The following is a 26,638-nucleotide window of genomic DNA, read 5'->3' as shown; positions in this document are numbered from 1 at the left end:
CCTCCGTGTGGTGAAGGAGTGAGCCATGTGGGCATCTGAGGGAATAACTAGTGCAAAGGCCCTGGGGCAGGAACAGCAAGAGGCCAGGGTGGCCTAAGCCAAATGAGTGAAGCAAAGAAAAGAAGCAGGACATGCAAGCCTTCCTAGTCCTGCCTGGGCCATGGTAAGGCCTTCAGCCTTTTAATTTGAGTGGAGCCAGGAGCCTCTGGAGGGCTTGGCAAACAATAGGATATATTTCAAATGACAATGTTTTTTCTTTGAAGGAGAGTGAAAGAGGGTTCATCAGCCACCATGTTTTGCTGTGACTGCAACCCTAGCTTGAAACAAGGTCCAACCAACTCTAGACTGTGGGTGCCAACTCTGGAATCCAGTCCTCTAAGGAGAAAGATGCTGGAATTTTAGATCTGCTAGCCTTGAGGGCTGAGCTCTGAACCTGAGCCCTTGGGCTGGGGCAGTGCATTGGGGAGCTGGGCCTGAGGGGCATTCCTGCTGGGCTCTGAGCCCCTCTGTGAAGGACTGTGGGTTCCTGTGGTATTTCAGCCCCTATAGTGGCAGGCGCCACTGTGGATCAGGTGGGAAAAGGAGAAGGGAGAAGCAGAACCCTTAGCTGTGCAGTATGCAGGCCCAAGGATTGCTCAACGGACTCCACTAGAGCCAAGCCTAGCTCTCTTTGGTCTGGTCCCCTCCCCACGCCCCAAGCAAACCTCCAGGCCACAGAAGGAAACTGCTGCTTCCAACTAGACCCACAGAGTCCCTCAGGCCTTCGGGGGAGGAACGTGGAATGTGGTGTGAATCACTACTCAGGGTGCTGGAAAGAGGAGGAGGAGGAGTTGACCACAGAGGTGGGATGGCCAGGGTCAAGCCCTGCACCTGATCTCAGCCACCCTGGGCACCCAGAACTCAGAGGCAGCATTTCTGACAGGTAGAGTGAGTGACCCAGGAAATGTTCAGACCCAGATCTGAACCCAGTTATGATGTGTACATGAGCTGTGTGACTTTGAGCAGATGAGAAAGCTCACAGGGACTCAGTTTCCTCATCTGTGGAATGGGCAGAATAGTCTCCTAGCTTCATGAGGTTTAAAAGATGATGCAAATGAAGAGTTTAGCCTGAAGCTTGGCACAAGGTGAGTGCCCATTACATATGGTTCCTTTCACCATCGCCCAGTTCTTAAGGCCATTGTCATCTTACATGCCCAGATCCAGACTTGGCTTATCCTTGGGGGTGGAAGAACCACTAGGTTCAGCTTGATGGGAAACTCTGGGCTGGCTAGGAGCCAACAAGACCCAAAACAGGACACAGAAGGGAGAAGGCCACCTAAAGGACTGTTCAAACTTGGGCTTCACTTCACCTCAGTTTTTCATGTGTCTGAGAATAAACATGCCTGTGAATGTAAAAGTAAAACACAAGTTCCATGAAATAATATTTATCCTCATACTCTATTTACCATTCTCTTTTAATTCATTAAAATATTACATTTTAATGTGTTTAGTCACAACCCAATATAAAAGAGATTAACGAGCTAGTATAAAGTGCCAGCCCCTGTCTGGACCTTAGGCGGGTCTGCAACTGGCCTACCTGAGCTGGCCTCAGATGGTGTGGGCTGGTGGGAATGTATATCTATTGTAATTGTCATCTCCAGATCCCCAAAGGGCCACCAAGGGTCCGGGCAAGCAGACCCAGAAGAGAGACATCTAGCTCACCCTGGTGGCAGAGGAGGGGCTGCATCACGGCCTCTCAAAGAGGAACCTTCTGAGCAGCAGAGCCACCAGGGGAGCTGTATGGGGTGAGCACCTGTGTTGTGCCTATTTGGGTAGGGCCCAGATGGCTGCCCACCATGTAACCTGTACAGTATAACTCTGACCTGGGAAGGACCAAGGAGTGTGGGAACCCAAGAAAGGCCATATAGTGCAGTAGTTTGCACAGACCCTTTGCTGCCAGACTGCCTGGATCCATGTCCCATGGCCCAGCAAGGCAGCCATGTGCAAATCATTGAGCTTCTGTCTTCCCCTCCTCACCTATGAAATGGGGACAATGATCACTCTTCAGATGATTCATTAAGGAGCATGTGTGTGTGTGTGTGTGTGTGTGTGTGTGTCCCCTAAAACAAGCCTGGCACTCTGATCATTTTTATTGCTCAGTCAGATGCAGCCACTTACTGACTACAGGCCAGCCAAGCTGTGTACCAACAAATGCCATCTGTGAAGTTGGGGTCAAGCTTTCTCTCTGCACAGCTTCCATGCTCGTGAGCCAGGTTCTCCTGGGCACTGGTGGATGGAAGCAGGGCAGATGTGTGTCCACCCACTGCTCTTAATCAGGCCCCAGCCCAGAGCCCTTCAGCAGACCCCATTCATTGTTCATTAACCACGTGCTTGCTCCCAGGATCACAGATAGGTCCTTGGGGGGGCCACAGGGTCTGGGAACATCCTTAGCAGGGAATGCTCATCCCAGACTTGGGTGCAGGGTTATAGGGTCTCCCCCAAGTCCCTTATGTGAACAGGGGGAGGCTTGAGCCCATAATGACAGGAGGGGCCATGCTTGGGAACAGGAATCCACAGACTTGGTAATCAGTTCACTGTGTCCTCCCTGGAGAGATGTGTAGGTTCCCACAGGGTCATGCACAGCCAGCAAGACAGGCTGGAGTGGGGACTATTTATGGATTCAGGGCCTTCTTTCTGGTGTGACTTACACCAAATGCCAAATCTAGAAAACCAGAATAAGCTCTTACATGCCTGTCCTGCTTTGCCACCCAGGACCCAGAAAGCATGCCCTTTCACATCCTGCAGTCCCAGACCTGATGTCAGTCAGACAGCCCTGCTATCTGTAAGACCTGGCTCCCATGGGCACAAGGCAACCACGCCTATGTTGCAGGGCTGTAAGAAAGGGTAAATGAAATACATGCAAGGTAGCCAGATGCTGGGAAAGTAGGAGATGGGTTTACTGTAGTCCATAGCCCCCTGTCCCCATCCCTGACCTTCTCAGAAGTCCCAGTTCCCAGCAGAATCTCTTCTCCACGCCTCTTCCATGCACTTGGGTCTGTAAGCAGGTCTTGTGGCAGCAGCAGCAGCCTTAATTTTAGTTCTGGGCTCCATAATTTCCCATGATTACAGGCCTTGTCAGTATAGCAAGCACTCCAGCTGCTAGGAAGCCAAGCAGGCCTCGTCAGGGCAGGGCCAGGCACATGCTCACACACGTGCCTACACTCTCAGAGACACACACACACACACACCACTCTTTCAGGACCAGGACTGTGTACACCCCATCTGTACACATGTTGACTCCTGCCAAGGGGAGCTCTTCACAATCACATGTGCACACACAGCCTCACTGTGGCAATGACAGGCCTGACAGCAAGGAGAGAGAGGACAGGGACAGGGATGCTGCAGATTAAGGGCGCTCACTGACCCTCACTCTCCTGCCAGAATCTTCCTTCTGGGCCTCACCTGGGCTGCCCAAGTCTGGCACTAGAAAGAGACACCCCACCTTTGTGCCTTGACAAACCCCTAAGCACTCTGTGTGTGCATGTGTGTTCACCCATGTATGCATGTGAGGACGTTTGTGTGTTCGCATGTACGTGCATGTGTGTGTGCACGTGTTTATAAGGGGAAAGTCAGTTATTAGACATTGCTATGGCTTATGTATAGTTTTACTGGCTCACTGCTAGGAGCTCGGGCCCCAGGGTGACAGTGTTAAGGTGTCACTGAGTGTGAGAAATTGGGCCACAACTAACCCAGGAAATAATTTAATGCTGGTCCCTTGCAGTTGGTTAGTTCTCTTGAGAATGGGTTGCTGTAAAGTAACTCCTGCTACCTCCATTCCCCCTCTTGTTTCCTGTGTCATCTATGGCCTCTTCCTCCCACATGTACTCCCACCATGATACCATGAGCCATGTGTGATACAGCCAAGGGGTCCCTTACCAGAGCTGAGAAGGTAACAGCACTATGCGCTTAGACTGCCAGGACTGTGAGCTAAATAAACCTCTTTTCTTTACAAATTACTCAGCCTCAAGTATTTCATTGTTGTAACACAAAACATGCTAAGACAGACATTTACTGTGGATCTTGGCCAGATCCTATTCAAGTGTTATAGATACAGCAGTAACTAAAATTGAGGAGGGACTAACCACAAACATATAAACACAATAGCATCCAGTCCCTCTTCATTCTTCCCAGAAGTCATTTGTGAGTGTCCCTGCTCTCTAACCCCAAAGTCAATTCTTGCAACACTTTCAGTCATTCTCCAACACATACAGAGGTGAACACTGAGTGACCTGACACATACGTCCCCAGCTGCTCAAAGAAGGATGCTCTATCTTCTTGTTCCATTCCCATACTGTAAATAAACATCGATCCTTGTCCACCTACATACTGCAAAAAAGTAGTCTACAGGGTGCCACATTTTTCACATTTTCAGGCTTTTTCTAGGTAACCTCACTATTTCAAATGACCACCGAGTGTAGACCAAGCTGCTGTCTAGTGCTTCTGAGTGCAAGAGAGCTGTCGTGAGCCTTACAGAAAAGACATGTGTGGAGCTGTCTTTGCTCCGTCATGAGTCATCATGGAGACTTTGAAGAATATGCCTACCACAACTAATGAGAACTGACTGTAATCACTAAGTGCCAGGAAGAAAATGAAACAAGGGAATGTGGTGATAGAGAATAATGCCACTTTGCTGTCAGGACGGGCCTCTCTAGGAAGCACCATTGAGTTGAGGCTAAGTGGAAGAAGGCAGCCATGAGAGGCACTAGGGGAAAAGTGTTTCAACGGGCTCCTGGCTCAGGGTACAGAAAGAAGGCCAGTGTGGCCATGCAGAGCACAGGGGAGGAAGAAGAAAGAAGATGAAGTTGGGAAGGTGGGCTAGCCCAGGATCCTTGCCAGCTATGAACAGGAACTTGGAGTATCTGCTTTCCTGGTGACAACTGGCTCTCCCTGGGGGTGATAGTCACAGAGCTGGGAGCCCGGCTGGCTGCCCTGTGGTTGGGAGCCCTCATTGGAACATGCAGAAGCAGCTGGGTCACCCTGAGCCCTGCTCACCGGCAGGACAAGTAGCGTCTAGCATGGCAGAGCCAACCCTAGAGACACTTCTCCACAGCGTCATTCCATTGCCATTGCCGCATTCCATCTAGTTCACCAAACAGCATGGACCCTGGCCTTGGCCTCTGTGCCAGCTGCCCCACACCCTGCCCTTTCCCCCTTTCAAAGCCACACCAATTGCTTGCCAGAACGCCTACCACTCTGACCCCAGCCACCCTCTCACATTTGAGCCCCCACAGCCCTGACGGCCTGAGTCCCACGCATCTTTCTTCTCTGTATCCACACATATGGTGTACCAGACACCATACAACCTGGTGGAAGGTGACAGGACACGAGAAGACCAACAAGGGCCAAAGTCGAGGTCCACATTCCTGTGGCATCTGGGAGAGGGTTAGGACTGAGCAAGGGGCTGCCAAGAGCTTTTTCTGGAGTCAAGGCCAGGCCTACTCTGGTCTGTTTGAGCCGTGGTGTGGAGGGTCTGCAATGGTCACCAACAGGTGTAAGGCCCTTTGTGAGGAGCAGGAGAAGAGGCCTAAGAGAGCAGGAGGCCACTCTGGGTGCTTTGCCTCACCTCTATGGACTCTACTGGGCCCTGGAGGTCTGACAGGGCCTCCCTGGCAACCACCTGTCCAGCACCAGCCCAGAGACATCATGTCAGTGCCACACACAGCAGAGTCATGGCCATGAGGGTGCCACGGCAATGCCACTGTGGCCAGCCTTTCCCCGTCCTGTAACCATGGGAATGTACTCAGGCCTGTGGCTGCTTATGCAACACCTCCAAGGGAGGGAGACTCACTGCCTGTCAGACTGCTTTGTCTTACTCCTAGGACACCTGCAGGGAAGTCACCACTCTGGAAATCTGTGAACTTGGGGTATATGTCCACTTGCCTGCTACCCCCACACTCAAAGGGACAGATCGAAGATCATACAATCCCCCACCAGGTCCACATTACCCTGTCTGTTAGAATGGCCCTGAGGGCAAGAAAGAGCAGGAAAGAGGAAGTGGGGGCAAGCAGGAGAGAATTCTAACAGCCGAGGGTGGCCAGCTGTAGCCATCAGGCAGCCTCAGAACCCAGATGTTTGGTATCATAGAGACAAGATAGCAGTCTGCTGGGCCATTCCACACCCTGCAGCTGGAAGCTGGGGCATCCAAAAAGGAAAGATGGAGGGAGAAGAGTGAGGTTGAGAGCCAGAAGAGCACTGAGCACAGGAAGAGGTTCACTCTTCTGAGTGAGCCAGAACAGACTGTCAAAAAAAAATAAAGTCTGTAGTTTCTTACTAGTTTCCAAAGCCTGGGTCTGCCCTGGAGTCCACCCTGTTCCTGTGGTCCCAAAAGTTGCAGTAAGACCATCACAGTATTGCTCACAATGAGGGTCCAGATGCAGGACTCCAGGGCCTGGTCTTCATATGGTCCCTGCTGCCTTCCCTGGGGTCCTCTCCACCCTAGCCATGTCATCCCACTCTTTGCAACCCTCCCCCCGCCTGGAGGAAAGTTCCTCAAAGTTCAGTAGGCTGTGGCTCGAGTCCTCCCTGCCCCTCACCCCAGCCTTCATCTTGAGTGACATCTTGAGGGCCCAGATCAGTGCCCACCACCCTGGCCTTTCAGTCCCTCCCCTCCTTGCCTCCAGGGACTTCCTAGACTCACCACAGCCCCTCACCTATTCTAACAGAAGTCCTGGACCCAGGACAGTAAAGCATGTGCTTGGATGGCTCCCTCCCCTCTTCCTTGTCTTTTCTTTAGCCCCTACCCTCCCTTTAACATTCAACACCTCCACCCATGGCCATTCCATCAGTATCCTCCCCATCTAAACCCTAGGAGCACTGCATTAGTTCTGCCTTGAAATACAGCAAAGTCTTTTATGCCATTTCTTGGGCACACCCCACCCAGGATAAGCTCAACTCTGTTTTCTCTGTGTGTACTCCAGGAGGGAGTCAAGTTGCTCCAGATTCACAGTCTGGAGCCAATCTGAGCCATCAGCACTGCCTGGCACTTGCCCCATATGTCCTACCTACTTGTTCTGTCACCTGCCACTACCATTTCCCGTCTTCTTCTCACTCCTGAAGACTCCATCCCCTCTCTGCTCCTGCCCCTGGTAGACCAGGAACCTTTCCTACCTCCCTCCTCTGCCCACCTCCAGACTCCACCCCATCACACTCTGGGCAGACACCCCCTTCCTGGCTGTGGTGACTCCACCTGAGTTCTGGGTTCTCCTCACTCTTCAGCAACCTCCCCCATGACCACTCCAACACCCATCCTTCAGTGGCTCCCACAGCCACATCTCAGCAGCACTTAACCTCTGTTCCCTTACAGCCAAACAAATCCACTCCCCTCTAGGGCCCTCCTGCTACCTGGGATCTCTGTCCTGCTTGCCTGCATGCCCTGCCCCCCCCCAACAGCCACTCACTTCTCAGCACCCTCTTGTCTGGCTCCCACATCCATCAGTCCTTTGCCAAATCTGCTTTTACTGTGAGCTGTGCTGCCAAATCTGGTGGACATATCTCAAACCACCTCTTAAAATGCTGCTCAGCAGGACTCAGACCCTTCACCAGCCTCTTCTTGCCACACTCTGTTTGGTCCCACATTCATCTGGCTGTCCTCCCATCTCTCTGACTGCTACTTCTCACGGCCCCCCCCTCCGGGGGGCTCCTGCTGCTGTCTTGGAGTTGGGGATGGTCGGAACCAGCTGGATTCAGGTTGAGTTCTTTTATATTTGTTCCTCACCTGGTTGATTCTTCTGTGCCCCTAGAACAGCACCAATATTCCTACTGCCAACCCAGACCTCTTCTCAGCTCCAGGGCTCCCTGCACCCTTCTGGACATCTCATGTGCACCCCACTGAACTTCTCACATACATCCCCCCAGACTTCTCACGTGTGACCTACTAAGCACCTTTCACATGCACCCCACTGAACTTCTCACACGCATCCTAAACTGAGCATGCCCAAAGCAACTGCCACTCTTCACTCTAAAACTTTCCCTTTCCACCTCTGCTCATTCCATAAGGCTTCTAAGAAACTTTTCTTCACTTTCCATGCTAATTCAGCATCCCTCTGTTCTTATATTTTCCTTTTTTCACTATATTTTTTTCTCTTTTTCATTTTATTATTGCTGCACTGGAGGTACATTATGACATTTCCAAAAGTTCTTATATCATAGTTGAATTCACCCCCTCCATCATTCTGCTTTTATCCCCCACCCATTCTTAGAACAGTTTCAACAGGTCTCATTTTTCCATTTTCACACAGGCGTACAGAATATTTCCACCACATTCACTCTTCTATGCCCTTTCCTTACATCCTCCCCAGCCCACTGGTACCAACCCCCAGACAGGACCTGTTTTACCTTCCTAGCCTCCATTTTTGAAAAAAAGACATCTTTGTTCATTTAAGACAGCTATACAGGGAGTTTCCTTGTGGCATTTCCATGTATATAGGTATTATAACCTGAATTGGTTCATTCTCTCTATTTTTCCCCTTTCTACCTTAGTCCTCTTCTTATGGTGATTTCAACAGGTTTAAAAATTATATATATATATATATTCATTCTTGTATAGGAAGAACATCAACCACATTTTCAAACACTATCACCCAAGCCTCTGTTTTTGGTCTCTCTGCCTCTAGTTGAGGCCTTTGCCTAAAATTCGGTCTTCACATCCCAGCCAGTGGATTATTTTAAAAACATAAGCCTTACTTCATCACACACTTCCATTGGCTCTTGGGATAAAACCTTCTCCACATAGTTTCCTTGGTCCCTTGTGATCTGAGTACTGCTCTGCCCTATCATAATCTCAGGCCACCATCCCCTTTCCTCACTGAGATCCAGCCACTGCAGCTTCAATCAGTTCTCTGGCTGCCAAGCTCCTTCCTACCACTGGGCCTTTGCATGAGCTGTGTCCTCTATCTGGACTTTGTCTGGCCCACTCACAATACCTCAATTTAGATATGCTTTCTTTCAGGAAGCTTTTTATTAAGAACCTTCCCCCAACTAGGTTTGGTCCTCCAGATATATGGTTTTTCAATAGTTGAATTATTTTCTGTGTATCTGGGCTATTATGATACAATAGTTTGAGTGGCAAGTGTGTGGCCCTGTATTAAACATCTGCCATGTTTGGGCCTGGACAGCACATTCTGAGTGTTCTTCCAATGCTTCTGGAGCTTGACACATGATAAGAAACCTACTAAGGTGGAGGTCACCACTTGCTATCCCAGGTCCCCTCCAGTGATGGGCAGGGTCAGGACCAAGGGTGTGCCCATCAGTGGCAGTTCTGTGGGACTAGACTGGAAGAAAGCAACACAAGGAAATCTGGTGCCAGGTGGATTTGAGTTTTTGGCAAGTGTGGCAGTGGAGGAGTTGGACTATTCAAGACAGCCATGTGGCATTTCTGGCACCCTGTCTCGGTGTGTTTGTGACCAAAAGTGGTGGAGTGAGGGCCTTGCCACAGTGATTCACTGGTGTAGGATGTGCACTGCTCCTGTTTCACTGCTTCTGACCTGAGCTCAACCTTCCTGTAGACAGGCAAACTCCCCATTGCCTAGACTGTGTGGGGCTTCTGCAGAGTGAAAAGTCTGCAACACCCCTAACAGACACTGCGTCCATCAGGGGTCTCCAGGAAAACAGAATGTATTTCTGTTTAGATGCATACATACTTCCAACTCAGGGCTGGAGATACAACCCAGGGCCTCACACATGTTAGGAAATGTTGTACCTCTGAGTTATCCCCCCAGCCCTAAAGGGAGATACATTATATGGTCCTGGTTCATGCAATTATACAGGCTGGGAAGTCAATTGCCATCTGCAAGCTGGAGACATGAGGGCCTGAATAGTGTATTCGAAGGCACAAAAGACTGAAGTTTTAGCTTCATCAGGTACAGGAAGAGTGGATCAATCTTCTTCCACAATTTTGTTCTATCCAGGCCCTGGACAGATTAAATGGTGCCCACCCTCATCAGGGCAAATGCTTTACTCAGTTTACCTATTCCTATGCTAATCTGTTCTAGAACCCTCCTCACAGACACACCAGAGCTAACGTCATTCAAGTATCTGGGCATTCTGGGGTCTTTTCAAGTTGACACATCAAACTGACAATCACCCTTCCTAACCAGACCCTCATGCCCTGGGAGGTCAACACCTCAGAGCAGTTTGCTCCTGTGTTTCCAGACTAGCAAGGCCACCATGGCCGGAGCAAGCACCTAGTGACTCCTTACCCAGAGAAGGAACAGACAGTTCTGTACTTCCCACAGCCCCAACAAGACTGGATGCCTGGAAGACAGAGCCGGCCTGAGGCCCCACTGTCCTGCCAGATCCTTCTTCTAAGTGTTGCTCTCAGAGCTGACCTTAGTCACATTCTTGCCTCCCGCCCAGCAGAAGGGGCTCCTATGCAGCTTGGTCCAGAGGGGTTCTAAGGCCTCTACCAGTACAAGTCCCTGACCTCTCCTGCCCCCCACCCTCAACCTGCCCTCCAGGCTCCAAAACCCTAGGGACTCTGAGCCCCACACACCTGTTCTCACTCACATCCAGACTTAGGGCCAACCCTGGGGATCTTGCCATATTCTCAGGGCCTCTCCAAGGATAAGCAGTGGCCCTTCATTTTACCTCAATATCCCTCCCCTCAGAGAGGAGGAGTCTAAGCATGGGAACAAGTTGGGGTCCTTCGTTCCCCTAAGAAACTCCTCTCCAGACCCCAGGGGAGGAGGACCCTAAGTGGAGGAAGGGAACGTTCCTGTCCCATAGAAACTCAGGGACCCAGGGAAGCTTGCTGTGGTCTGAGTCTCACAGAGTCCCCATCAGGCATGGGTTCCCCTGTCTGCTCAGCTCTCTCTCTCTCTCTCTCTGATTATCTGGACAGGCTTGGGGAGTGTCCTGTTCCTCCTCCTTCTGCAAGAACCTCCTACCCAATCCTATGCTGGCAAGACCAGCAGCCCCTTCTTCCACCACCCGTTCAGGCTCACTGAGCCCAGCCAGGTCCTGGGAGTCCTCTGCCATCTCTCAGGACCTCAAGTGGGGAGTAGGTCAGGTCAGTCAGAGCTTGACCGTATTTAGTGCGCCACCTGGTGGCCAGGATAAACATTGCTCTTCCCAGCCCACCCCCTTGCCTGCCATCCAGCGTCCTTCTGAAAAGTCTCTGACATTATGTATTGATCAACCCTTCCCACTGCAGGTGGGGAAGTTGAGGCCCTGAAGGAAGAAGAGTTTGCCAGTCAAGGGATCTGCCCCAGTCCACAGATACCCATCACGGAAGGGACTAAAGAAGTGGTGGGAACTTGAAGCTCCAGGTGCAATTGGAAGGAAGCAAGAGGTAGACTTGCAGCCCTGGTACCTCTGGGAAGGGATGGAGAGGAGACATGTCTCTACCATAGCGACCCGTGAGCTACCTTCTAATGGTGACTGAGCACTGACACTAACTAGATGCTGATTAGCAGTAATAGCCGCTAACATTAACTGACACTAATCATTAACTGCTAACTAACCACTAACACCAGTCATTAACACTAACTTACTATAACCACTAACTGCTAACACTAACTACTCCTTAATCACTAATTAATCACTAGCATTAACTAACACTAACCACTAACTCCACTGTGCTAACACCTCTACCAACTGCTAACACCAGTTAAAACTGAGAGACATTTTTAATGATAAAAAACTTTTCAGGAAACATTCAAAATATCAGTAATGTCTTAAGGTAATAAGACTATGGGTTGATTTTATTTTCTTTTTTATCCCTTCTGTATCTCCCAAATGCTTGCAATAAGTGTGAATTACTTTTATGATTTGAGACTACAGCAGGAATACATGATAAGTTTTCAGACTGGGCCAAACTTTGACATTTGTCTGATCAGGCAGGTGCCAGGCAGCAAGGCATCACAGATGACAGCATGACTTTAGTTTTCATATGACTGCGTCTGAAGGAACCCCCTGAGTGTGAGGTACACACACACCTGGGGACCAGCATCATGGTCCTTTCTGTCCCAGCACATATAAGAAAGGAAACCTTGTTGTGGAAGACAAAACAGAAAAGAATCACAAGAGATTACAGAGACAGGAGGAACCCAGGCAAGGCCTGGCACAGGGTAAGTGGCACCTGGTGATCAGGCCAAGTGGATAGAGGTTAGAGGGGGAGATTTGGAATGGCAGGGAAGCTGTGTAGTGAGAGAAGGCTTCCTGGAGTATGTGGAGCTGAGTTCTGCAGGTTTGATCAGCTGTGGGTAGACTAAGATGGGGGAGACTTCATCCTGACCTGCATAGTGTCCATTTCTGCCTGTTCTCTGTCCTGAAATCCCTCTACCCCCATCAGTGAACAAACAGGTCCCCAAGGTCAGCACCTGGTCCCTTTCTGCTCCTTCCTGCCAAAGAGGATGGAAGAAAAATGGACCTACCATTGGGTCCATCACTGGGTGGGGGACAGCAGGCAGCAGGCGCACAGAAAATGACACAGAGAAACATCAATAATTGAGGAATCTCTGTCCCAGAGACAAACAAGGAAAGAGACTCAAGCGATTTCCAGAACAAACCCAAAATGTTAACAGGCACAAGAAGAGCCATTCACACTTGTTAGACATCACGGAAATGCAAATGTGTGTTGTCACTGTACCCCATTTGATTTGCAAACATTAAAAAGCAGTAGAAAGCCAAGTGCTGATGGAAGAACCTGGAGCACTGTGGGTGAGGGGCTGATTTGCAGGTGAAGGACCTGGGACTACTGAGTTTCTTCAGAAGAGGTGAGATTGGTGCCCTAGGGCTCTGCTCCTGGGTATGAACCCCAAAGATAGGCTCCATTCTAGGACCCACGGGGGGATGAGAAGGTGGATGTTCACCTGGTGGGGAGAACGGATAACCCGTGGGCCATGATATCATGTGGCCGAAACAGTGGACTAAATGTCCATACGGCAATGCAGTGGACCTCCTAAACGTGCAGTGCTGAGGGGGAGACATTAGAAGCAAGACGAAACATATGACCAGCAGCATGTATGCAAATTCAAACAACAGGCACACAAAACGCTCCATATTTGGTGAAACACACAGAAACAAAGATTCACATTAAGCATGTTGACTTGTTTGCCTGTGAGAGGAGGGAACAGCAGTGTGGGTGGGGACAAGAGAGAATACATTGTAAATATAAATAAAACATGAGGATCCTTGTAGAGACAAGTGATGATAATGTAGCATATACAGAGGAATGATAAATGCACTCTGTACCAGAAGCCCAAATAAAGGATGTAGAGAGAGCTCCTCTTCGGAGAACATTTACTCACTCAAACATCGATCATTCATGTGCAAGTTTATTGGCTCCTCCAGGCCTTGGGCTATAGCCCCAGGCTCTAGGAAAAGAACAGATGGTGACAGAGACAGGAACACGGAAGTCAGAGTCTGACAATTAGGGACCTAGAGAAAAGTCAGAGGTAGACGCAGGAGAAGGGCAGCCGCTGCCTAGAGCTAGATGGCAGCTTGGGTAGGGGCTCAGCGTGAGGGCTCCCAGAGGCCCCTTGGTTCCTCCAGAGAGTGGTGGACCCATTGCAGTGGCCCAAGTTCAGGTGTGGACTCCTGGTACATGATGAGGCCAACCTAGCACATGGATGTCAGCACCTTCGCCCCCGAGCAGGAAGGCTTGGTCCACCTAGTGCAGGTCCTCCGAGCTGGCAGAAGTTCAGGGTCATGGCCGTGCCACTTCCGTGAGATCTCTGTCCTCACCTCCAGGGACAAGGGAGAGGTGCAGGGAGAAAATAGGGCAGGATGAGGAAAGCCATGGTTGGTCACAGGCACTGCCAAGTACTGCCTCTGGAAGGTACTACTTCCTCCTTCCTCTGAGTATACCTGACCATTGCATTTAGTTCCTTTGTCTACCTTTTTGCACTGCTTTTGTCTGAGCCAAGCTAAAGAACACTTATGAGGAGGGAGAGGACTCAGCCTTCTGTCTGAGGCACTGTTGTTGAGGAAGCTGTAGGAACAGCAGTTTGGGGGCAGGGCTATAAGGTGCAGAGGGAGTGGAAGGACTTGCCTGGCCTGACAAGAATGAGACTGTGATGAAAGAAAAAGGGAGAGAGATTTCTGTCCAACAGAAGGATGATTATCCCACAGCTGCCCGACAACAGAAAGCACTCTTGGGAGGTAGTCACCTTCCTGTAGGCAGAAGTACATAACCATCTGGTCTTCCTGAGACTGGCCCCTTCATAACTTTCTGTGGAAATGCCTTTCCCAATCCCACTAGCCTATGGGAGGGTGCTCCTCCCCCTCCCAGACTCCCAGGTCCCCCAGGATTCTGCTACACCCTGACACTGTAGTAATGTGTCTGCATCCCAGACCCAGACAAGGCTGTGCAAGACATGGCTGGGTCAGGAGGAAGGGAGCCAGAGAGAAAAGAGCAGGCAGGGACAGAGGTGGCAGATGAGGCCGGGAGAGGGGCTCTACCAGGGGAGCAGGATTTCTCAATCAGGTATCCTAAGAAGGCAGAATCACTGCAAATTCATGGCCACTAGGGGGAGCCCATGACCTTGCCCGTGTGACCTGCAAGGAACCCAGAGCTTGGGCAGAATTCTCCCACCGCCCTCTGGGGATGGTAAGACTGCCATAAGGGGAGAAATCACAGGGTTTTCTGGGTGCTTTTTCCCCATGGTGCTACTTCTGCAGCAGCACTGGCTATTCTGCCTCTTCACGTTTGCCTCTGCTTCTTGTTTCATCTCTTTGCACGTCTCTTTCTTCCAGGTGCTGCTTCCAGGCTCTGGATCTACCTCCCTATCTCTGCATCTGACTCTATTTCCCTAGTTCCCTCTATATCTACCTCTGACTTGCTTGGTTCCTCTGTCTCTGTTCTCTCATTTTCTCTCTCCCACCTGGAACATTCTCTCCCTCAATTTCCCTTGATCCATGAAAGACCTCCTCCTCCTCCAGGTGTGTGAGCAGTAGAATCTGGCCCTGCTCAGTGGAGTGATGATGTTTACAGACCACCTTCAGATTCAGCTTGATACAGAAGCTTAGGACAGACTCCCAAAAAGGATCACAAGAGTGCAGAATCTCCAGAGTCAGCCTAGGATGGGGTTTGCAAGGCATGGGTGGGAGAAAGGGGGCTAAGGGCTGCAGGAGAGGAAGTTCAATGAGTAAGGAAGAGCCTGGAGGGTCACACACCTCTTGGTTGAGGAAGCAGTAGAGGACAGCAACGATGAAACCCTGTGCAGTCAAAGAGGAAGGACTCCCATCAGAAGTGATCTGGAAGTGTCCCAGTCTTTCTATTACCTTCTCCCCACTCAACCCCAGGCTGGACCAGGTCTGAAAAGGGAACTGAGATGCATTCATCACCTGTTACATGCCAGGCACCTATAATCATGCAGTCATCATAGAAGCCCGCCAGAGCAGCATGGTTAGCCCTGGATCTCTGGCTTTCTTTATTTCTGCATCCTCTATTAATGAGCACATTGCCTGGCATTTAATAGCTGCTCAGAAAAGTTGAAATGATAGGATGGGTGGATAGATAGATCAATGGATGGATAGATGGATAGATAGGTGAGTGGGTAGGTGGATGAGCAGGCAGGTGGGTGGATGGATGGATAAGTGAATGGGTGGATGGGTGGATGGGTTGGGTAGATGGATATATAAGAAGTTGAATTGATAGGGAGAGAGAAGATGGATAGACAGACAGATAGTTGAATAGATGGTTGAATTAAATTTGCCCTTGTCCTATCATGAAGTTAACCAATTTCTCGAGTCCTTAGAGAGGAGTGCCTGAGGTGGCCTCACCTGGAAGGAGCCCAGTCCCAGCTCCAGGGGAAGGCGGATGCCCAGGCCAGTATTGTCAGGCAGGAAATTGAAAATGATGTAGTGAATTCCAAACAGTGGGATGAGGAGAAGTGTTGACTTGGACAGGCGCCTGCAGGAAAGACAAACCCTAGTCTCCAAGGATGAGATTGGAAACTCCCTTCTGCTCCTTTCCACTCACACTGTCCACCACTTGCCCATATCCACCCGCCCACTAACCATCTTGGATACTCCGTCCTTGAGGCTTTCTTACTTTGGGACCTTGGATCCTGTTCTTGTCAATATTCTTGTCCCAGCTATTCCAGAGTGTAAGCATCTTTCAATGTCTAGTTGAAATACCACCTCCTCCAGGAAGTCTTCCCCAACCCCCTTCTTCCCTTATCTAGAGAGGATCTCCTTCTCCAGGCTCCCCTATTTAACTGGAGGTCTGGGGTCCCGATCTTTCCTATACAGTGATCTCCTGGCAGGGAGGAACCAGATCTGTTCTTTCTCTTTGGACATACGGAAGAGGAGAGGGCCAGGGTTATGAATGCCTGCCAGATGAGACAGAACCACATGAAATCCCCTCCAGAGACACCTTCTCGAGGGTCCCTAACACACACACACACACACACACACACACACACAGTACCAGTACTGAGACTGGGAGTGCAGGCTACCCTGCGCTGGCTCCAATTTCCTTAGCAGGATACGAACAATATTGAGAAACAGCCCAAAATTCACCTGGAAATGAGGCACAGGGAGGTGGAGACAAGGGTCAAGGTGGCCCTGAGTGTCCAAGGATTGGGCCTAGCCCCTTTGGGGACTAGGAACCCCAAATCCTTGAGATGCAGGGATGGGCCTGTGGATGGATGCATAGATGGCAACTCCAGAATATGTGGCCTGGAGAGTTGGAGGTCCCATGTGGGGACCATGAAGAGTAGGGGAGGTCTCAGGGTCCCCTTTCCTCTCCAACACTGGGAGCAAGGTGAGATGGTCAGGTCTTGCTACCTGGTCCATGTTCCAAGTAGGGTCCAGGGGATGTTTACCCACAGGCTTCATCTCCTCCCCACCCTGGCCCTTTATCCAACAGGAGATGACCTGTCTCCAGCATGCCAGGCACATGGAAACTCCAAGTCAGGAGACCTGAGTGCCTATGGAGACTAGACCACCTCCAGTCTAGTCAGTGGGCTCCTGCCGCCCAGCCAGCAGGGAGAGGACTGTCAGAGAATCAGTGCAGAGCCAGGCAGGTTCCGGTTTCCTTGTTTCCTGTCTGGAGTTGCGTTCCTGCTGTGTGTGGGCCCTCAGAGAACCCAGAGAGGTCAGTCGAACATAGCACAGGGCCCAGTCCCAGGGACTGACCCCAACGGAGAGGACGATGGGCCCTTTGATGATCCACCAGTAGGGGGAGCTGTTGTCTAGGTCCCAGCACCTGAGAAGAGGACAGTTCTGGCTGGCTGGCTCCCTATGTCTGCAGCGACTAGGTGCCTCTGCATTCCTTCTTTCTGCTCTGGAGTTACTGAACTCTGCTCTCCTCTCTGGCCTTCATACCTTCAGCTTGTCCCACCTGATCATCTGTCTCAGACACATCCTTTCCAAATGGGAGCCTCAAAAGCAGACTGGACTCACCCTTTCTCTCCACCAAGATTATGGCCATCTATAAAACCCAAACTTTCTGGCCCCCACACTTTCCTTACTCCAGAAGACTCACTGACAGCTCCCCCATCCCCTGTTTCCCGTGGGTCCTGCAACCCTGATAATCTGAGCACCCTCTCTTGCCCCTCCTGTGCTATCTGCAGACAGCTTCCTGCCTTCTAACCCCACCATGCCAAGGACTCTCTCATCCTCCTCTTCCTAACTCAGAGACAAGCCTCCATATCTGGTAGTCCCTTCCACATCTCTGCTGACCAGGTTCAGGGGCAAGGAGGCTGCTGAGACTCACGCAGTGTCCTCGAAGGCTAGCTTGCAGGCCACCCAGGTACCTGTACAGAGCATGGGGAGTCCTGTGGGGTACAGAAGAGACTCCAGTGAGGGGTCTGAGTCCTTGGCTGTGAGACCATCCCCCACCTTCCACCAGTTCTGCCAGCCACACACAGACTGCAAAGGCAGGACCCAACAAGGTCTTGGGGATCAGGGACCTCATCCATTTCCCAATACTAGGTAGATAACTGTGGCCTATCCCTTCCCCTTCCAGAGTCTCAGGGTCACCAGTGAGGTGAAAGAGCCTCTGTGTGGGCTCCCTGGGCCTTCCCAGCCTTCTCCCTCCTCTGTGGTGCCTGGCCAGCCCTCTGTGCTTACCCCAGCCAGCAAGAACCAGCCACCAGAAGGCTGTCCTGGAGCTGGGGGATGTGGAGGCCAAGAGGCAACTTAGGTAGACAGCTTCTGCCAGCAGCCAGCTGAAGTTGGTCATGGTAGCAAAATGTGAGGCAGCCACAGACACCTTGCACAGGACCTGGGGACCAGGGACCTGGGGGCTTCAGAGCTGGGACCCCTCCTCTAGAGCCCCCATCCAAGTCCTCCCTACCCCACTGAGACCACAAGCCCTCAGACCCCCACTGCCTTAGGCTAGACCATCTGACTCCTTGAGCTGCCTCAAAGGGTATAAGTTAGTTTAATATGGTGGTCAGAGCACAGACTGGAGATCCAGATGGGTGGGTTCCAATATACCATCATTAGCCAGGCAAACTTCCTTGAGCCTTAGCGTTCCATCTGTGAAAGGAAGAACTCCCAGTGTCTCTCTCATGGCCTTCTCACAGGGTTAAATGGAAACTCTGCATAAGAATTGCTATTGCTGAGGCCTGGCTCTGAGGCCCCAGCTACACTGAGGTAGGTAGGAGGATCTTGGTCAGAGTAGGAAAGGAGGAGAAGAGCATAAGACCCTAACTAAAAACAAACAAAAAAAACTAAAGCAAAAAGGGCTGGGGTCATAGCTCAAGTGGTAGAGTGCCTGCCTAGCAAGCTCAAGACCCTGAGTTCAAATCCTAATAGAAGAGACAGAGAGAGAGAGAGAGACAAACAGAAAGAGAGAGAGACAGAGAGAGAGAGATTCCCGCCATATTTCTCCTTTCACACATCCTTCCTGAGTTAAAGTCAATCCTTAAAGCTGTAATGATGACCACTTTATCTACTCACAGCTCTGGGCGGTGAACACATGACACACCCATACACATGCTCATTCACTGAGTGCCTACCTCACCTGCCCAGGTGCACAACAGGCACCAGAATTCCAGCATGGCCCCCAGTAGTGACCAGGCCAGCTGCCTCTCGTTAACAAAATGGGATTAAAGGTGATGCTTTCAAGGCATTTTGAAGATCAAAGATCATATATGTAAAGCACTCAGTGCACTGCCTGGCCCATAATAAGTACTCAATACATTCAATTATTAATTCCTTCATTAATTAACTTGGGCACTCTCTCCTTCCTTCTATTTTTCAGCCTCCTTTCTCTCCCCACCTGACCCCCCCTCCCTTTACAACTTCTGGATTTGTGGCCATGCCAGCGTCTGAGTTTGTTCATACTGCTCCCTCCATTTGACTTGCCCTTCTTCCTTGCTGCCCCTTCCTAGCCTTGCTGCATACCCATCTCCTCATTCACTCCCAGATCTCAGCTTCCTCCTCAGCAGACCTCAGATCTAGGCATATTTGGTCCCCTGGGAACTTCTGGAAGAAGGGAACAGCTGCCTGCAGCCAGTGGCATACATACACCCAGCCACAAACAGATGGGTGCTAGGGGAAGGGAACTGGAAAGGCTGGCCACAGTGAGCTGTGGGCTGGCTCAGATTATGAAGTGTGCTCTGGAGAGGAACCCAGAACACAGAATGGCAAGCAAAGGACGCAGCATGGACTGAGCTCCAGGAAAGGCTCAAGGACTTAGGTCTGAGCTGGAGAGGGTGGGAAGGAGCAGGAGCTTTTAGCTGCTCTGTCACTGGCCATGAGGCCCAGGGTCAACCCACAGCTGACCAACCAGGCTCTCTTCTGCCCTCCTCCCTGCCCCAGGCCATCCAGCCACATCCTTTACAGTGGAGAAGCCACAGTGGTCCACGCTGTCGCTGTCACCACTGAAGAGAGCAGCATCCTTCAGGAACACAGCGCCTGCCTTGAGGATGAAGGTGGCAAACAGCTGTGTGTGGATGTAGTTCCGGGGGCAGTGGAGCCTCCTAGAGGAGACAGGAGAGGTGAGGATGGGAGAGATGAGGTACAGAGGCCTGAGAAAGCCTCATTGTGGCTACAACAGGACCTGGCTGGGCTGGGCTGGACAGAGGCAAGTTGAATAGAATCAAAATGAAGCAAATCAAGCCAAATCAGATGAAATCAAGCTGAATTAAATTGAGTCAAACTGAGCTGAATGTGGAGTTTTCACCCTGCAGGTCAGCAGATCAATCACAGCCTTGGGCTGGGCATAGATGCAGGAAACTATAGTCCCTGCCATCAGGGAGCTCTCAGTCCAGGGACACAGAGGCCAACAAGGAGCCCCCTAGATGATCAGAGACTCATCCCCTGAAGTAGAGGACAGCACAGGCTGACTGTGAAATCTGAAACGCCATTAAAACACAAGGTCTTCATGCAGGAGGAAAAATGATTCTTAGAAACAGTTGAGAGCTGGACTTCAAGTTTTAGCAGGTGTAAATATACAGAGAAAAAAAGGAGACATTCCAAACAAACAGAATGAGAGCTATGAGTGGCCATAGGAGTGAGTTCTGGTGTGTGAAGAGATGGCTTACATGTTTGGGAAAAGTGTAAAAATTAGAAATGGACATGACGCTTAGCTCTGGGAACCTGTCAACTGTCCAGGCAAAGAATTAGACTTGGTTCTGGGGCAAAGGGGAGCCAATGAGGTTCTTGAGCAGGTGATGAGGGTGGCAAACCTGAGAGCAAGCAGGATGGCAATGGCCACACAGAGAGCTACGATAGAGACGCTATGGCCTGTGGTGTAGATGATCTTCACCGTGGAGAAGTAAGCTTTCTGCAGAGAGTGGAGACAGAAGAAAGTCTCAGCCCTCGGGGAGAGGGAAGTCCATCAATCAAGCAGGCTTAGCTTTTGCAACCACACCCAACCCTGTCCATCTGGAGGCAGAAGTTTCTGTGGGTGACATGGAAAGCTCCCCCTATGCCCTGGGCTTTCTGCCTACTCATTGGGAAGGGAAGGTGGTAATGCTGATCACTCACTGCTGCTCTGGTAGCCGGGGGGAGAGGACAGCAGAAACCACTCCTCGACTCTGGGGAATGACAAAAGCCTCTTTGGACTGATATCTAGCTTGGGAACATAACATCCCCATAAAAAGAGGGAAGCAAGGACAACCGCAGGCGGGCTGGGAAAATCTCTTTCTGGATGCAAGTCTTTGGGTCAGTCAGATTCCCATCTGGTCCCCAGAACTGGAGATGTGAGGGAAAAGAACAGGGGCCCAGGCACTGGCTCTCCTGTGTTGCTCAGGAACACAGAAGATCTAAAAAATGATCACACCCATGCTTTAGCTATCAGGACTGAGGGGAGAGAGAAGTGGATTCAGCTCCTTTACAAGGTGCTTGTGGGATGTGCTGACACATGGGGAGTGGGTCTCTGCAATCAATTCTGGGCTTTATTTCTCCTACTTGCCCATACCACAGCCATATGCACTGCCCCACAGGCTGAGGACCACAGAAGGAAAGTGCTTGCACCGAGTAGCTCTGGGAACCACCCAGAGCTCCCTGTGCTGGAGTCCCTAGTACAGAAAGAGCTTGCCAAGGTAGAAGCCAGCACATCTTCCAGCCTGCCCTCTGCTTCCCCTCTCCCTCTAAGCAAAGTGCTCCACCTTTGCCAGACACTTTACTGCCCTCCACTATACAACTGCTGTGATTACTATTCCAGACTGATGGTTAGAATGGGAATGGTGGCCCCCAAGTGATACAGTCCATCACATAAATAAATTGAAGTGGCAACCCTAGCTCCAATTTGCCAGGAGCTTCTTACCTCTTTAGTCAGCAATTCCAAGGGCACAGGACAGGCCACAGGGTAAGGTGGAAAGGGATTGGACCAACCTGCGATGGTACAATTCCGCTTCACAGCCCCTGGGGGACAAACAAGAGTCTCTGGTTACCTGGATCCCTCCCCTCTCCAAGGAGCCCTGGGCCACCAAACGCCCCTGGTGGGGTTTCTGCAGGTAGTTCTTGGCAGCAGACAGAGGGAGACCTCCCCTCCAGAGACCAGCATGCCAGGCTAAGGCAAGACCTGAGCCATCCTTCTCTGGCCTTCTACTACACAGAGTCATTCCTGTCCAAAGCAGAGTGATGAGCTGGACCCTAAGCGTCTTAAGGGTAGTAGATGCTCTCTGCCCCTGGAAGGACTGTACACCTCCCAGATTCCCAGGCCATGGGGTAAGGCAGAGCAACAGGTGCCCTCCACTATCCCTGTCCTAGACAGCAGACAGCATGGCAGCAGCCAGGCAGGACATGCATCCTCCACCCTTACAGCCAGCTTCTTGCCAACAGCACGTTAACTCTTGCTCTGTGCCAGACCCTGGTCCACCATATTTATGCTCCACTCTCTGATCCTCCACATGAGGTCAGTTTCTTGCTCTTGTTCAGGAAATGAGGGTCAGGGTTGACCAGCTTGCCTAGATTTATGCCAGAAGAGGGGAGGTTGGAATTCAAATCCAGATAAGACTGCCCCTAAAGCAGCAATGTGCCACTTTCAGATGAAACTACCTTCCTGCATCACACCCAGAGCCCCTTACCTGGCTCGGAGCTGAAATGAGAAAAGAAATCCGGGCAGGGGAGGGCAATCCACTCGTCAAAGCCTGTTGTTGGCCAGCACAGCAGCCCATCCCAAGTCCTTGGGCAGCCTGGATGGATTGGGGGGAGACACACACAGGGGTAGAACCACCAGAAGAATGTCTGGCCCGCACTCTGAGGGGGAGCTGGAGGAAAGGGAAGAATCAGGAAAGCCCCACCCCCAAGCCCCATACTCAGGGAATTGTTGGGTGTCCCCTCTGCCGCTTGTAGACATGTACGTTCATCCTCTCTCAACTGAGTAATGAAGTCACATTCTAGGTGCTCGTGGCCCAATGCCTGCAAGAAAGAGTGACCAGGTGTCCCTCTGAGTTCTCTAGCCCAAGTGTCTGAACACAGAGAAGAAAGCCTGGTACATCTCAGTGCCTCTGGTTCTGAGCACAACCTTGCCTCACAGAACTTCCAGTGCGTTTGGTGGATGTCTGGACATATGGAAGGAAGGAGAGGGGGAGAAAGAAAGGGAGAGAGGGAGGGAAGGACAGATGGAGGTTTGGATGGATGCTTCCCCTTTCCATCTCATGGAAGTAAGTTCTGGGACACATTAAACTAAATGCTTCCAAAGACCCCATAGCAATGGCAAATGTATCCTTGCAGTAGCTTTTCCTCTTTTCCTGTACTGCACCCCTGTTCTGCTCACCTGCTCCCTGAGAGGAGTTCTGCAGAAACCTACTATGACTGACAGAATAACAGCCCCCAAAGATGTCCATCTCCCAATCCATGAAATCTAAAAATGTGTGACTTCACACGGCAAGAGGACTTTGCAGATATGATTAAGTGATGGATCTTGAGATGGGACTGTGTCACAAGGGTCCTTATAAGAGGGCAACAGCAAGATCAGAGTCAGAGCCAAAGGAGAGGGGTTGATGGAAGAAGGGGGAGAGAAAGAGAGATAGAGATTAAATCAAAGAAGCTGGCTTTGAAGTGAAGGAAAGGGCCATAGACCAAAGAAAAGGCAAGGAAATGCATTCTCTCCTACAGTCCAGGGAAGGAGTGCAGCCCTGCTAACTCAGCTTTAGCCTACTGAAAACCATTTTGGACTTCTGATCTTTGTCTCAGGATCTGCTTTCAGAGGTTCTCAGACAAGCAGATGGATAGGTTAATTAGTAAGTGAGAGAGTATATAGATGAATGAGTATTTGATTTGGGACATGACTGAGGCAATGGAGCAAATGAATGTAGAGGGATAGATGGATGGATGGATGGATGGATGGATGGATGGTAGAATGGATGAGTATGGATACAGACAAATGGAAAAAGAGATGAACGGATGGATGGATGATAGATGGATGATTTGCTGTCTGGCTTGTGGAATGAATGAATATGCATATATACAGATAGATAAAGGGATGGATGGGTGGACTGACAGATAGATGGATGATGGATGGATGATTTGCTGACTGGTGGAATGGATGAGTTTGCATGTAGACAGACAGATTAAAAGATAGATGGATGGACTAATGGATGGAGAGATGGATGCATTGTGGGTGAGTGAAAATGCTATATCAGGATGGATGGGTGGGTGGGTTGATGGGTAGTTAGATATAAGGATAATTGCCTTCATGTGTGATTTATCAATCAAGAAGGATTAAGTTTTAGGAGTTTCCTAGAACCTGCTTTCCAGTGACCATAGGGAATGATCTCTGGAAGCTGGGAAGCAGTTGTCTTTCTGGAGATCTAGCAGTATTTCTGAAGGTGCACCTAATGAACCTACTAGAATGAAGCTGGATATGCAGAGATCTATGGTGGGTCTAGGACTTGGCACTTTAACAAGTTCTCTGGGGAACTGGAAATCAAAACATTTCTTCCTCCTACTGCCCTAGATTGGAGGAAAATGAAAACTGACCCTCCAACAGGCCAGAGCCCCAAGCAGACTAGCGACTTCCTCAAGCAGTCAGTCTAACTGGCCCTCTGCAGTGCTCTGTCCTCTGTCCTTCCCCCATACTGTCTGTAAACTCTATCCTACTGGCAGGCCTCCATCAGGGTCTGTCTGGGGAACCACTGAGGCTAAAAGAACCAGGGAACCATCCCAAAGGATGAGCAGACAGTTCCCTACTTCCTACAGAAGGATCAAACTCAGGAAAACCCACCAACTGGCCTGGGGTATATGGTCCCACAGCCAGCTGTCAGATGAAGACTCTAAGAAGGGGTGGAGAGAAGGGGCAGGCAAGACCAGTCATTCCAAGACTTATCCTTCTCCTACTGAGCTGCCCATGCCTACATATTGGTCCTCTCCCACTCCTGGGAAGAGACTCCATCTCCCTGAACAGCCTGGCCTTGCCATCTGCCACTCTGCTCATTTTGGAATCTGTGGAGCTGGATCACACACCATGAGACAATGATTCCTTCTTTGTCCTGGCTCTGGCACTGGCATCAGCTGCTAACTGATTCCCAGTGGTCTAGGGTTCTCCTCCCCAATGAAGCTCTAACTGAAGCTCTAACTGTAGGGTGCAACTTCCCCAGGTCACATGGCTATTTTCATGGTTCCAAGAACCAAGTCCAAAGGTGGTATGTCTAGGGTCAGGTATAGCAATGAGCCAGGGAGAGGTCCCCAGACAGGCAGCAAGAGGAAGGTGGTCTCAGTCCATGTGAGCTTCCCCTTAGTACTTGATAACTTCCCTCTTGGTCCCTACTGTCACTTGCAGTGACCAGGAAAATATCCTGGAAATTTGCAGTACATGCAGAGAGGGTGCTAGGCCTCAGCACCTATGCTCCAGCATTCTAGACCACGGAATAATAGTTAGTTGCTAGAAGGTTCTCTACCACAGGGCATCCTGAGAGCAAGAGTTCCCTAAACAGCAGAGCAGGAGTGACTGCTGTCCACTAACTGCTCAGGCCCCACTGGGTCCCCATGGAACCAATCACACTGGTTGCAATGGAGGAGCCCCAGGGTAGCAAGGGTCTAATCTTCTCCAGGAGGAGAAGTAGGCGTGCCCAGCTTAGAGCAAGAGCAGACTCAGTGTGAAGGGGGAAGCCTGGCTTTCCCTCACCATTTCCAAGGCACTATCTCTGGGCAAGTAGGGTCTCTGTGGCCCCCAAAGAGCCCACGAAGGCCCTGGGAGGGAGGAGACTGAACAGTGAACACAGCTGCCTGAGAAGGGAAAAGGAGGAGGGAGCTGCCAGGACCAGGGATTGTTCTCCCAGCCACAACGTGCCTCCACCTGGGAGGGAAGGACTAGGAGCTGGGGAAGCCAGTGGGATCTGCAGCTGGGCAACCAAAGGGCTCCACGGCTCCCAGACCTGACACCCGGTGGGAAAGGCAGGAGGGTCTGAGCTAGCTACTCACGACTCCCAGTGGGCTCAGCAAGCAAAGGACGCAGGTGCCCCACATCCTGCCGTCCATGTTGGGGCTCCACAGCAGCTCCTGCAGTCTACCTAGGTAAGCTTTGCCTCGCTTCTCTCTCCCACTGTCCCTGCTACTGCTACCACACTGCCTGCTTCTCCTTCCCAGGTGCCTATTTGCATAGGCAGGAGCCAGCAAAGGGGACACACAGCTGAATATTCACCAGCATGACAGCACGCTGTGCCTAACTGGGCCCCAGCCCTGAGTAGGACTCCATGTCCTCAGCAGTGAGGGACTGAGCACACCCCACCCCAGCCATCTGCCTCTGTCTGGAGTGTGTTTGTCCAGACAGCAAGGACCTGGAGAACGGACAGCCACAGGACATTTCAGTTGGCCAATATTATTTTCCATGTTCTCAGAGCCCAGCTGTCCAGTGGCCTTCACTAGAAAGCCTTCTCCCTGCCTGCCTCAGATTGAAGGGACCTCAGAAAGTGGGAAGGAGACCCAGGCCACCCTGAGGGAGCCCCAGGCTGGTTGGTACTCCCAGCCTCATCCACAGGCTGGAGGGTGAGCTCAGAGCGCAGGGCCCCAGCAGAGGTTGGGACAAGTGAGGTAGGGAGCTGGAGGGCCTGAACGAACTCTGATCACTAAGTGGCATAAGTCGGCCAGGAATGTGTTGTGTGAGCAGGACCCAGCTTTTTTATCCAGCAAATGTTAACACTCCTGACTTCACATGGGGCTTAGGAAAGTCTCCCCAAGAATCATCATGGCAAGAGGGGAAGTTGAGGCTGACTGGGAGTCTCTCAAAGGGATCCATAGAGCCAGGCCACCTTCA

The 26,638-nt window shown here is 50.9% G+C and overlaps 1 protein-coding gene across 1 annotated transcript; it reads right to left on the bottom strand.

Moving 5' to 3' along the window:
• Positions 1 to 13,454: 13,454 nt before the first annotated feature.
• Positions 13,455 to 25,863, bottom strand: Ghrhr (growth hormone releasing hormone receptor). Its single transcript, XM_074055752.1, has 13 exons — positions 25,807 to 25,863; positions 22,701 to 22,803; positions 22,470 to 22,577; positions 21,707 to 21,804; positions 20,625 to 20,722; positions 19,778 to 19,916; positions 18,058 to 18,211; positions 17,702 to 17,762; positions 17,122 to 17,191; positions 16,412 to 16,503; positions 15,763 to 15,892; positions 15,154 to 15,195; positions 13,455 to 13,722 (listed from the first exon to the last, which is right to left on the bottom strand). The coding sequence occupies exons 1-13, from the start codon at positions 25,861 to 25,863 to the stop codon at positions 13,597 to 13,599; spliced, it is 1,278 nt and encodes a 425-aa protein (XP_073911853.1). The 3' UTR covers positions 13,455 to 13,596.
• Between the last annotated feature and the right edge of the window lie 775 nt (positions 25,864 to 26,638).

The sequence above is a fragment of the Castor canadensis genome, chromosome 2, assembly GCF_047511655.1.
Source record: "Castor canadensis chromosome 2, mCasCan1.hap1v2, whole genome shotgun sequence".
Lineage (NCBI taxonomy): Eukaryota > Metazoa > Chordata > Mammalia > Rodentia > Castoridae > Castor > Castor canadensis.
This window is presented reverse-complemented; position numbering and strand designations above follow the sequence as displayed.